Source organism: Electrona antarctica (genome assembly GCF_951216825.1).
Source record: "Electrona antarctica genome assembly, chromosome: 16".
NCBI classification, from domain to species: Eukaryota; Metazoa; Chordata; class Actinopteri; order Myctophiformes; family Myctophidae; genus Electrona; species Electrona antarctica.
In genome coordinates, this window is record NC_136797.1 from 19,409,343 (window position 1) to 19,423,094 (window position 13,752).

Here is a 13,752-nt window from a genome sequence, read left to right on the forward strand (position 1 = left end):
TTATATCGGATAGATAGATAGATAGAAACCTTTATTTATCCCATGGGGGAAATTCATTTTCCCAGAGGCGGTAGAGCAGCTAAAAAGGAGGCCTTTTTACCTATGCTAGGTATAAAAGAAAAGAACAGAGACTTTATGGTCTGGCAATTCCGGCTGGCAAATATGTCAGGCACTGGGAGGCAAACTGGAACCAGAAGTTGGATGAAATGTATTATTAAGCTTATGAATAAACAATTCTGTGGATCTTTGTTAAATAATCTGTTCAGGAAAGTAAAATAAGACGTATCACACATTTTCTTTTCTCTTGAAGTTAAAGACTTTTTTTCTTTTTGACATGCCCAGAATAGGAAAGCTAGGGTTCATGTGGTTAATATGTGGCATCGTTCTTGTCGCATCTTCAGGAGGAGAACATTTGCCTTCACTGGGCAGCGTTCAGTGGCAGTGTTGACATCGCACAGTTGCTCCTGGATGCACATTGTGACCTTCAAGCTGTCAACGTCCACGGTGACTCCCCTCTTCACATCGCTGCACGTGAGAATAGGACAGAATGTGTCTTGTGAGTACTGGATATGGACACACACACACACTCACACACAACCAGACAGTGGCCTTGTGGTTAGAGTGTCCGCCCTGAAACTGGGAGGTCGGGGTTCGATCCCCGGCCGGGTCATACCAAAGACTGTAAAAATGATGCTGTTTGGCACTCAATGGGTTGGATTGGGGGGTCAAATCAACTAATCAAATGATTAGTTGATGGCTGCAGCTCACCGCTCCAAGAGATGGGTCAAATTTCACTGCGGTAACGTGTGTGACAAATCGTACAACTTTGACTCTCACACACTCGCACTCTCACGTGCGCGCACACTATACAATGTGAGTGTTTTTACTGTGTACATCCAAATGATGTACTTAATAATGTTGAGCATTACGTAATGGCGTTTTGTCAGGGATGCAACGATATGGACATTCTTGGCTGATATCGATTGTTTTTGTTGTTATTCATTTTCCCCTTTGTGCCGGGAAAATAATTAAATTATTATTTAAAAAGCACAATGTTAAATTACTTCAGCCTTTATCACTCTTATCTTTTAATGAGCACATATTCAATCACATTTATGGAACAATCTTTAGTTTAACGTTATTTAATATAACCTGTTACAGAAGACCGATTGCTTGACATCCAGCTAAATACCCTTCATAACTTTATGTTGCAAACTGATGTCTTGTCACTGTCAGTATCCTGGTCAGTAATATCATGGCCAGTAACTCGGTAGCATGGTCAGTATTGTTGCCAGAATCATGGTCAGTACTGTTACAAGTGTAACTTTAGATGCCATGGATGGACAGGGACACCTATTCAGCCAAACATTTGATTTAACAGTAACCCCAGGCCTACAGATGCTTGCAATTGCAGCCTTACAAATTAGCATAAACCCTTAGGGAGGATTATACTGTATATATTCAAGTCAAGATGCACTAGTAAGTAAGTACATTTTATCTATAAAGCACCTTTCAAAACATTGTTACAAAGTGCTGTACAGTGGACAACAAGGTAAAACAATCAAATTAAAACATAAGAGCAAGAACAACAAGAGAAAGCAAAACATTGAAATGCACAATATGTCAAGTAAAACATATAATTTTTTAACACAAGGGGCAGGGCGTTCCACAAAGTGGGAGCAACCACTGCAAATGCCCGGTCCCCCTTAGTTTGAAGTTTAGTTGCAGGAATAATCAGTCAAAATAATCATCACAGTCACTACTAGCTTGCTGTGCAACACAATAGGATCCTCTGATTACAACTTTAACTTTCTGTACTACATTAACATGTCAATTGATGTGTCTGCTTTCCAAATGACCCTTCAGATTTGTGGTGTTGAAATCCTTGGTGGTATTACCCCCTCTTGAAATTTCATTGGAACATGTCTTGCAAATCTTTCTCTGAGACAGTGAAGAAATCCCACATAGCCGACATCTTGTCTCTGTCTGTATGTAAACATGAAGCCATGCAGTACCTGTTGCGCAATGCGCATGTGCACTTGTTGCATTGGCATGTGTAGTGTGTGAGTATGGTATTATAACACCCCCTAGGGATATAGTTGGGAACTGCAGATGACAGATTGGCAGGCTGCAGAAAACATACCATTGGCCAATGCCATCTGTGAAAGTCAAGTTATTTACAGATGCGCCGATAGCGGTGAACGAGGCGAATATTGGCCGTTGCCGATGTACGGATAACACATCGGTGCACCCTTACCTTTTGTTCATTTTGTTTTTGGATTGTATTTTCTCAACGTTTTAAAGCAGGCTGACCTGAATTATACGTATGAAACTACAGAAATATGATTGCTTTTATATTATAAAAGTCATGTAAATGTTGATGAAACATTCCATTTTCATTTAATTACAGTAGTTAGGAATAACGTGAGGTTTGCCTCCAGTGATGTAACAAACACAGGTAATACTGTGTACAGTAGTATACGCTGCTAAATGGCACTATACTAGTGTCATTTAGTCTAATTATGTTCTGTATGTCTAGTAAATTACAAGTGTAAACCTACTATTACAAGTGTAAATTACTATGATGTACGATGGCATGTCTTGGTTTGTTACAATTAGCAATTTAGGCATTAGAAAATGTAGGCGTTTAGAACAACTGAGTGCTTCAAAGAAACTAGGATTCCAGGTAAACGGGTAATTTTAAGTGGGGGGTTTCTCTTTTCCAGGCTCTTCTTGTCTCGAGGTTCTGACGTCAACCTGAAGAATCGAGAGGGAGAGACTCCTCCAGACTGCTGCAACCACAGCTCCAAAGTCTGGGCCATCTTGCAAGCTAACAGGAGGGAAAGAGAAGCCAAAAACCTCTCGTCCCCTAAGAATGCGGAAATAATCCTTTACAGGTCAGTTTTATGTTTTAACTGTCCAATAGAGTGTGTGTGTGTGTGTGTAAAGAAACAAGACGTTTGAGGGTACAAATGGCAACGCGATACAAGCCTCATCTAGCCCGGTATCGGACCGTGTTGTTGATGCACTGCATCTGGTGCGCTACAGGTGTGCACCTCAAGCCTCTTTCTCTAATAGCTGTTTGGTGCTTTGGTGTGTGCTTATGCAATCTCAAATAATTGCGATCAGACGATTTTCTAGTAATTGGGACTGGACTACCCATGTTATAATAATTAGGGTACAGACTTCAGTTTAGAGTAGACATACTATTGGTCCGACTGTCATTAGACTGACAACCTACCTCAAATCCTAACCGCAAGCACAGAGCAGTGCATGTCCGACCGTTGTTGCCACATGTTGTGTCTAATCTGTGTGTGCATCCTAATAATAATAATAACCAGTAAGACGCCCTGAGGGCGAGGTCGCGTGCACGCATCCACCTGGGTGACGGCAGACTGCTGGGCTACAGGGTTTGATGAGGTCTGGCCATATATGGACTAGTGTGTCTTGAGTGTACAAGGTTTGATGAGGTCAGATCAACATATGGAATGTCAGAACAGGTCAGCTTCATATATGGAGGTGTGATGACACGAGGCGGGACCATATATGGAGGCGTGACTGACACACGGAAATGCATGTTTTCATAGTAACCTACAGTCACTAATAATAAATAAAACTATTTGTATAGAACTTTCTTAAACAATGTTACATACTGTAGTGCTTGAACAATTAAAAACGGTAACAATAATGCAATAACGCAATAATGGTAATTAATTAAGTTTACAATAGGACAACATGGCAATGAAGAACAGGTGTCATTCAAGGAGATATCTGCTGTTTTGACACCTTTGCCAATTCCTGTTTCCTTTACAGAGACATAGCTCGGGGACATGAGAGAGTTCCAATTCCCTGTGTCAACTCTGTGGACAGTGACACTTATCCAGACAACTATAAATACGTCCCTGAGTGTTGTGTCACTTCTCCCATGAATATTGATAGGAACATCACACACTTACAGGTGAGTCAAGCAGGACACCATGGGCATTAACATTATGTCCAAGAGAAATAAACTGCTTTTGTGAATTTGGCAAAGATCAACAGAGTATTGCCTTTAAGTATACATCAGGTTTATGATACATGGCATCGGAAGATAACTGCTTTCCTTCTTTACCTTTGGCCCACAGTACTGTGTGTGTGAAGAAAACTGTTCAGCTAGTGTCTGCATGTGTGGACAACTAAGTCTACGATGTTGGTATGACAAGGTAAGGCTGAAAAGAATATGACCATGTCAACTGTTGTGGATTGATATTTGCCTATGGTAAATAGATGGGTACTGTTGAGCAGCGCCGTCGCTACGTATACGCCCTGCAAGTAGGGCAACATGCCGAGGAGGGCAACAAAATGTGCCAAAAAGTGCCAAGCCGACCCTCACAATAGCAATGTTCTCTGCGGCTCCGCCGCGTAATAACGCACGCCCATGTGTTCGACCTCACAAACGGCGAAAGTAGCCGATCTGCATGACATAACGTAGCACTCTCGTCGGGAGGGGGGGCAGCACAAATATATGCGAGAAGGAAATCGTCAGCGACGTCCCTGCTGTTGAGGAGAAGTTGAAAAACTGCTACAAGGCTATAACTACAATTATAGCCATGACTTGTTTGTGAAACATTGCACACTGAATAGAAGATCTTCAAAGCTCATAATGCATCACAACACAACAAAATAAGCTTATAGATTGTCTCTTTTCTGTGTGTGATGTATAAATCCACCTTAAATAAGCTAGTTTACTTTACTTTATCTATCTAGACATGGATTCAAATTAATTTCCATCCGCAGTACAATAACAACGTAGCAAATAGAGAAGAGAACACGTGTAGCTACGTGTAGGCAACTATTTAAGCAACCCGGTTCACCCAAACACGGTGACCTAGCACGGATTGGCATTTGAGTTTCCGTACATTCACCACTAGAAAACCCCAAAATCTGTATTACACTGAAATCCTCCCCGTAGACCGCAAAGGAGGGGTGCCGTCTCAATCGAACTTGAGCAACGAGAGCCACCACCGACCGAGCTAGCCGACTCAGCCCTGTTCGAGTTGTAACCCAATAGCACAGAACGCGATCTCACCCAAACACGGTGAAATAACATAATTTACATGCGCGCGCGCGCGCACACACACACACACACACACACACACACACACACACACACACACACTCTCACTCTTTTTTTCTATTGTTATTGACCTTCAGGGAGGTCGTTTGCTACCAGAGTTCTACCTTGAAGACCCTCCGTTCATCTTTGAGTGTAACCATGCCTGTTCCTGTTGGAGGGGCTGTAAGAACCGTGTAGTACAAAATGGACTAAGGTACTGAAGTTGCATTTCAACTACATCGTGATGTGGTACTTTATAGAATCTAAAGATCAACCTCCTCCTCTTGCTCCAAATCTTGCTTGCTGTCATCTGACTTAAATTTGGGACCAGATGTCAGTATGTGTGGGAATGATCTTTGGATTATGTACAGATAGTACATGGTTCATGGAGACCTACCTTAATTTGTACAGATATGTAATATCAGTCGTTATGGCCAAATGTGTGTTACGATTAGGGTTTGAATCTTCATGTGTGTTGGCATTGGCAAAGAATCGGATAGTTTGGCATCTGTTGTTCATTTTTCAGTTTTGAAAAACAATTGATACAACTGCTAATGAGAATCTTCATATTCCAGGACCAGACTTCAGCTCTTCAAGACCAATAAGAAGGGCTGGGGTGTTCGGGCAATGCAAGACATACCGCAATGGACCTTTGTATGCGAGTAAGTACAGAATATCTATTCATTCATTGTTCAATTCAAGCTTAGTGCAGAAAACGGTTTAATCTGGGAGACAGATTCCTGGGCAGTGTTTGAGCAGTGTTCTGTCTAGCACTAGTCCTCCCTATAGCATGCCTGCTCTCTGATGACCATGGTGAATTAAGGGAAATCGCCACGGACAGATACGGAGCTGACACTCTCATTTCCCTTACGAGCATTTTAGTTGAAGCCACTACGACTTCGAGTTCTTTGTTTTGATTAGGTGTTCCGTGATGCTAAATGCTTAAGGAACGGCTAGAAGGCTGTTTCAACAAATCAGATTGCTTCCTCGAAACGACCTGTTGTATAATGTGAATTATTTTATTGTTGTTTCTTGCAAAGTCTAATAGAGGCACTCATGATGCAGATGCTTTGTTTAAATCAAATTACCAGTCTCTATGAGAACAAGAACATTTCAATAAAATATACCGTTCCACTCAACAATTGGTGATTGCATTACCACTTTAACCTATACATTGTTCGATAGCAGAACTAGCCAATCTACAAGTTATTGCTAATTTGAAGCATAACAACATGTCTAGCCAGATGTAGGCCTGTTGATGAACCTAATGTATTTACATAGGTATGTGGGGGAGATCATCTCGGAGGCAGAAGCAAAAATGAGGGAAAATGATACCTACATTTTCAGCTTGGATTCCAAGGTATGTAATTAACACAGTATAATGAGTATATATAGCAGTTTCAGCTATGTGTGTGTGTGTGTGTGTGTGTGTGTGGTGTGTGCGCGCGCGCGCTCTTTTTAAAATTATATAAAACACCACCACAAAGGAGAGTAAAGCCTGTTTTATACTTTGTTGCGTGGCGGGCACTGGCTAACCTGACTCCGCCAGATGGGGCAGCAGAGAGTACACTGGGTTCCCCCCTCCTGCTCCCATCTGTGTATCAAGGCATACACAGTGCTGCCTTGATCCCGCCTCTAGCTGCCGCTGATTGGCCAGGCCGTTTTGTGGCCGGGCATCAAGTCTGCCTGAGAGTTCCCAGATGAGAGCAGGAGGGGGGAACCCAGTGTACTCTCTGCTGCCCCATCTGGCGGAGTCAGGTTAGGCACTGGCGGCATTGCACACCAAAAATAGCCGATCTAAAAGCAAAATAACCTTTGTACAGTATGCCTCCACCAACCAGTTGCCATTTACATCTGTGTCTTTAAGGACTCATAATATTGTAATATATGTAATGGATGAAGGCTTTGACCTTTTACCACCTTGTCCACCCAACCAGTTCATCCTTGAGTCCAGGTGGACCTTTGTGTAAAATGTCATACAATTTCCTCAAGTCATTTCTGAGTTACCTTCTCAATGTTGGGACAGACATGAGATCGCTGTGACTTTGATCAACTACTTCAGTTGTCAGATATTTGACATATTTTAATGTTGTAGGTATTTGTTTTGTACAACTCTGTGCACGCTGTGTATGGATGTTGTATTTCATTTTGAGCCTTCATCTTCTTTCCCCTCTCAGCTGGAAGACTCGTACTGCGTTGACGCCCGTTTCTATGGCAACATCAGCCGGTTCATTAACCACATGTGCGAGCCCAACTTGTTTCCCTGTCGAGTGTTCACTACTCACCAGGACCTGCGGTTCCCACACATTGCTTTGTTTACCTGCACAAACATTAAGGCTGGAGAGGAGCTTGGGTACGTTTGTGAACTGTTTTTTCCTGTTTTTAAACACAAAACAATTGTCTTTCAATGATAACTACTGTACACATACAAATATGTTGCTACTTTAAAGGCTTTTGTTTTAAACACTTATTTGGGGCATGAGACTTGCATAGGACCATGCAAGATCTTGACTCAATTAAGTAAGTTAAATTTTATGTTACTGGTCCTCAAAGTGGAGTCCGGGGACCTCCATGGGGTCCTTGAAGGGGATCCAGCAAAATGAGGAAAATGATTTGGCTACAAAAGAAAAGCCCATCTACAAGCTCACAACACATTCTGAGCTGGCAACTGTTAGTTTGGAAAAATGATGACAAGTCTTCTCTTATCCCTGGCACAAAATACATTTTTAATGGTGGTCCAACACATCCCCCCCCGGAAGGTCATTGACATGAAAATGTTTGAGAACCACTGCTTTAAGTTATTGCTGCACAGAAGTGATTAATCAAAGCATGGTGTAGTAATTGTATCATTCCTCTTCTTCACATTATCCTGTGTCAGATTTAACTATGGCGACGCATACTGGGAGGTGAAAGGCAAATACTTCAGCTGTGAGTGCGGCTCCCCAAAGTGCAAGTATTCGGCATCGGCCATGACCCAGCTACAGGCAGACAGCACCCCAGAGGACCAGCAGCAGGACAGCACACTGCCTGACACCAGCTCTTCTACCACTGCTTCTAGCCCCTCCTAAAGCATAGGTTATACTTTGTTCTACAGCGGTGTCACTCGCCGTAAATAAAACGATTTTCAGCTGGAAACAAATGTGTTGCGGTTATTATCATACAACAACGTATGAATCAGACTGCCATGGACCTGTACTGTATCGCTCCATCTCTTACTGTTTCTGGTCGAAATGATGGCATGAGTGTCAAGCAAGCCCATCAAAGTCTTCAGATGCACACAACCAGACAACCAACGCACAGTCCGAGAGCATCGCTAAAGCGCTAACCCCTCTTTTTTCCAACATGAACAACAGGGGGCAGTGATGTATAGTGAGGAGATGTAGGCTCATCACAAGCTGCTCTCCATTAAATGGATGGTTCTGTTTTTCCCCCCGTTTGGATTAGATATTGCACATCTCCAGGTTCTTGTCAAATAGTTAATAACTGTTTTTAAGTGCACTACGGTTTCTAATGTCCACTGGAAACTTGGTAGCATTTTGTAGCAACTGTTTTTTTTTTTTACTGGCTATCTGATTCCGTTTATGAATAACAAAACAAAAAATGGAACTATCCCTTTAATGATATAGTGATCATACTTAATGTTTTTGAACAGTCATTTCTTTGAAATCCTTATGGAATTTGTTTTGTTAGGGAGAGGACAAGTTATTTTTTATTTCTTTTCCTCCAATTTTGTTTTTGTATAGCATAACTAAGTTAACGTAAGCATATACAGTACAGTTGGGTGCATATTGTTGGACCTGTCTGGTTGATACCTACCATTCCAAAATAAATGTAGTTTTGATTTTATTTTTTATGCATTTTAAGCATGTTTTAAAATGGACAATTTTACCACAATTGTGGAATAAATGATCTTTTTACTAATGAATTCAAATAAACAAGAAAATGGTGCTGAAAGATATTTTTCTTTTGTGCTCCTTTTCTTTTGGTCCCCAATATAGCTTGTAAATTTACACATTTTATGTACATTTTCGGCAACATTAGGTGAATATATTTTGACTGAAATGGCCATGTTTTTTGTTTTAATTTTTTCACCATGTTGATAAGCGTTCACACGTTTCCACATTGTGCAGAAGTGATTTGGTTTCAAATGAGAATAGGAATGATATTAGCAAAAGGTGCTGACAAAGGTTTTCTTTTTCATTTTGTATTACTCAAGTGAATAGATTGTAAAATACAAGAAAGTTTAAGTTTTTTTTTATGTTTTGACTATGTCCAGTTTTATTACAGTAGTTACCTGTAGATAGCCTGTTTCAATTTTGTTCCATAATCTCGTGTTGACAGAAACCAACCCATTACTATGTCTTTTTCAATGTTGTTAGTAAAGCAGTGACTCTTGTGCAAATTCTTGAAGGAATACATAAAAAAAATGTTATAACGCACCTCTGTTAATTTCTGTTACATATTTCCGGACAGTGAAACATCCATCTAATTGGTTGTATCTTTTTTCAATAAATTTACTACTAATGCATTAATCCTGAATATACGTTAATCTTTTAACATGCTTCATACAATTTCTACTAGAACAGTGGGTCTCAGTCACAGTGGGGTCCTTTCCTTTGAGAGGTTCCAGGGCGTCCCTATTTTAAAATATGCGGGGGAGCGGCATCCCCCCCACTTCTCTCAATGCCTTTTTGGGCATTTTTTTTTTTTTTTTTAATTTTATGGATACGATTAAGCATTGTAAACCCTGTTTCTAAACTAGCACCACAACTGTGCTGCTGCAACGCAGATCGGAGCGGTGCTGATTGGGGGCGTCTTGGTCGCTCATGCAGCGAGAAAGAAATCAAGCAGACCATGACCATTATAGGAGTAGGAACTTAGGAAGATGCAATTGGCTCGGTTCGGTGTTACCGTGAGTAGGACAAGCGTTTATTTATGATTTTCTTTCCCTTACCAATGTTATCATTTTACACACAAGGAACTGGGATGAAATAAGTTATGAATGGATGAAATAAGTTATAGCCTAATTGTTGTAGCCTACAATTTATGGTATTTTATTCGAGCTGAAGCACACGCCGGCAATATAGGCTACAAACTTTTACCCGTTTTAATTCCATGGATGAATGAATGGACAAACAGCAGGAGAAAACGATTTTCACTAAAGCAATGCTATTTTTAATTTCCATCGTAGGCCTACTTGGGCCTCATGCTTGAAATTGTGCCACCGTGGAGAAGAGACAAGCAAAGCCAAGAAGGTCACCATCGCCGAGACTGATACGACCACCTCCACAGTGGCGCACGCACAGCAGGAAGGCAGGTAGAAAGAATGGTACACTAGTGTTATCTCAACTTATCTGTTCTCGGGTAGAAACCTGTTGTCATTCATTATTGTGGTAGGCGTGCCTATGGCTGCATGATTACCTATTTTCTTGCTCTAAATTGTATCAGGTATGAATAAGGTTAGGTTTAATCGTAAAAGCCTAATTTACTTGGGTCACAATAGTCCAATGGGTTTTCTATCTCGTGGCTCTGTTTGTGTTTGTGCCCGGAGTTCCAGGGCCAGCTGGCTGAGGGGGCATCTCTCTAGAGTTTTGCTGTGTGTGAGTGCCTTGTTATGGAGTGCATCTAGGTCACTTTATTTTAGGTGGTTGTAGAACTTAAGTGCTCTCTTTTTTATTTTGTTTATGAGTGGGTATCGTCCTAATTCTGCCCTGCATGCATTATTTGGTGTTTTTCGCTGGGTACAGAGAATGGATTTGCAGACAGACAGACATGAGATCGCTGTGACTTTGATCACCTGCTTATCAGTTCAGCTATTCCGACATGTTTTAATTTATTTTGTGAGGTACAGTATTTGTTTTGTACAACTCTGCACACGCTGTGTATGGATGTTGTATTTCATTTTTAGCCTTCATCTTCTTTCCCCTCTCAGCTGGAAGACTCGTACTCATACTGCATTGATGCCCGTTTCTATGGCAACATCAGCCGGTTCATTAACCACATGTGCGAGCCCAACTTGTTTCCCTGTCGAGTGTTCACAACTCACCAGGACCTGCGGTTCCCACACATTGCTTTGTTTACCCGCACAGACATTAAGGCTGGAGAGGAGCTTGGGTACGTTTGGGATTTGTTTTTCCTGTTATTAAACACAAAACAATTGTGTCTTCCAATGATAACTACTGTATACGTATGAATATGTTGCTACTTTAAAGGCTTTTGTTTTAAACGCTTTTATTTGGGGCATGAGACTTGCATAGATTTTGACTCAATTAAGAACAGCAAACTTTATGTCACTGGTCTTCTAAGTGTAGTCTGGGGATCTCCATAGGTCCTTGAAGGGGATCCAGTTTCCAGCAAGATGAGGAAAATTATTTCTCTACAAAAGAATAGCCTATCTACATGCTCATTGCTCACAAGTTCACATTGTGAGCTGGCAGATTTGTTCTTTTTGAAAAATTATGAAGTCTTCTCTTATCCCTGGCACAAAATAAATTTAAATGGTGGTCCAATACATCCACCCGGGAGGTCATTGACATGAACATGTTTGAGAACCACTGCTTTAAGTTAGTTATTGCTGCACAGAAGTGATTAATCAAAGCATGGTAATCCTAGTAATCGTATCATTCCTCTTCATCACATTATCCTGTGTCAGATTTAACTATGGCGACGACTACTAGCCCCTCCTAAAGCATAGGTTATACTACTTTGTTCTACAGCGGTGTCACTCACCGTAAATAAAAAGATTTTCAGCTGGAAACAATACTACACGCAGCATTCTGGTGTAGCACCCATCTAGAGTCTTCTGCAGGGTTGGCCTCAGGGTCCAGCATTCACTGCTGTACAGGAGAACAGTCTCCACTGAGGGTGCAGAATGTCACGAGACAAAGTTGTGACAGTCACGTTGTGACTCCACATCTATTAGAAAAATAAAATGTAGTAAGATATTAATATCAAATATTGAAAACATATGTTATTAGAAGTCTAAAGGTCCGTAATTATGAAATGAACTGAACCATGGTTCACCACATTGCTTTTCACAATCTAAATAATATATGCAGCAATTCTGACTATAGGCCTACACAAATACATTTTACTCTTTAAGTGTGTACACATGTAACCAAATGGATCCGGTCCATTTGGTTCTGAAAAAAAAGAAGTTTGATATGAGTAGTATAAGTGTAGGGAAACAGACGTGCTAGATACAATCCTGGTTTCCTACAACCCAGAAGGCACAGTGCAGTTCATTATGAACTTGAACCCTCCCGGTCCCTGAGGGATCAAACCACAAATTACAGTAAAATCCACAATTGACTTTCTTTATCAGCTGATTTCAAATATCTGAAGTGTATATTGTTAAAGTGGTAAAACTGATGCTATATGAACTAATTTTTCACCCTCACTTTATTAACCACTGGTCTGGACTGCCTTTCTTTCTCCAGCTCATCTTTATGTTTAAACATTTTATCTATATTATTCCCAAAGTATGGAAAGTGGCTCATGTTACTCCTTTGCATACATGAGGAGAATAAAATACATTTTAACCATCCATATCCTGTCTCTACATTGTCCTGTTTGAGTCATTGCAAATGATCAACTCAAGACTTTTATATCTTATTCTGTGTTGTTGAGCCCTCATTCGTCTGGTTTCTTTGCAACATCATTAAGTTTAAATGCTACATTGAAACTGAAGGTGCAGACGAAACTGAGCCTGGGCATCGCATGTTTGAACTGTTGTATAGTATAGGCTTGTACATCTGAATCTGATATGTTCGGCGGGAAGCTAACATTTTGTATGACTTCAGTCAAAAGTTTGTTTGTAACCTTTATTTCAGGGGAATCCAATTGAGACCAGGGTCTCTTTTTCAATGGCGCCCTGTATACAAATAAGAACATTTACATTTTACATACATGACATGGACACACAGTACAACAAATATAATACACAAGCACATACACACAGAAACAAAACCTTGTAACCAAATGTTACAGAAAGCAGGTGCATACAGTATACCTTCCTCTAGTGTGAGGTCAAGTGTCGTGTGTCACTCCACAAAAGTTACACTACTGCCAGGGTTGGATTGCTGGGCGGGGGATCCATCCATTCCTCTGCTTTTGATATCCTCCATTTGGTGATTAATTCTTTATGGCCAGTGGGGATCTGTTTTATCGCTGCTTCTGGTCAGACTAAATTAAATAGTCTACATGCATTTCCTTTGGGGAAATGACATGCATTTAATATGATACAGCTGATGTGTTTTGATATTGTTGTTTTGGTAATATAACAATATCATAATGTAACAATTTGCTCTTCCTCAGGAAGAGCAATTAACAAGCTCAAACGTCACCAATGACAATTAAAAGAAGATTATATTATACAGCTTGTGCGAGTTAAAGTCAACTTCAAAGGTTGTTATAAAGGTGAATTTCTGTGTCTGCCTTTAAAGAGTAGGCTTTACAGTTAACACAACAATTCTAAACATTGTTGTTTGGGAAGTCATTGGCGTGCAGGTATAGGTTATTCTAATCTCCATGGACACTCCTGGACCCATGCCATGGAGCAGCCCCTGGGTACTTGTCCCATTAACCATCCTATAGGCCAGTTCCCAAAACCTTTAGCTCAAGACCCCGAGCCGGCGACCTTTGGGGTCGCCACAGCG

General features: G+C 40.8%; 1 protein-coding gene across 3 annotated transcripts in view; it reads left to right on the forward strand.

Moving 5' to 3' along the window:
• LOC306939921 (histone-lysine N-methyltransferase EHMT1-like) overlaps nucleotides 1-9,627 on the forward strand; it is a 38,873-nt gene extending 29,246 nt beyond the window's left edge. For all 3 annotated transcript variants that reach the window (XM_079524736.1, XM_079524738.1, XM_079524737.1), the window contains exons 18-26: nucleotides 402-556; nucleotides 2,727-2,897; nucleotides 3,814-3,958; nucleotides 4,125-4,202; nucleotides 5,194-5,309; nucleotides 5,671-5,757; nucleotides 6,377-6,455; nucleotides 7,273-7,448; nucleotides 7,974-9,627. In XM_079524736.1, the coding sequence (XP_079380862.1) occupies nucleotides 402-556; nucleotides 2,727-2,897; nucleotides 3,814-3,958; nucleotides 4,125-4,202; nucleotides 5,194-5,309; nucleotides 5,671-5,757; nucleotides 6,377-6,455; nucleotides 7,273-7,448; nucleotides 7,974-8,163 (1,197 nt within the window). In that variant the 3' untranslated portion in view covers nucleotides 8,164-9,627. The remainder of the gene's footprint in view (nucleotides 1-401; nucleotides 557-2,726; nucleotides 2,898-3,813; nucleotides 3,959-4,124; nucleotides 4,203-5,193; nucleotides 5,310-5,670; nucleotides 5,758-6,376; nucleotides 6,456-7,272; nucleotides 7,449-7,973) is intronic.
• The last annotated feature ends 4,125 nt before the right edge of the window (nucleotides 9,628-13,752 follow it).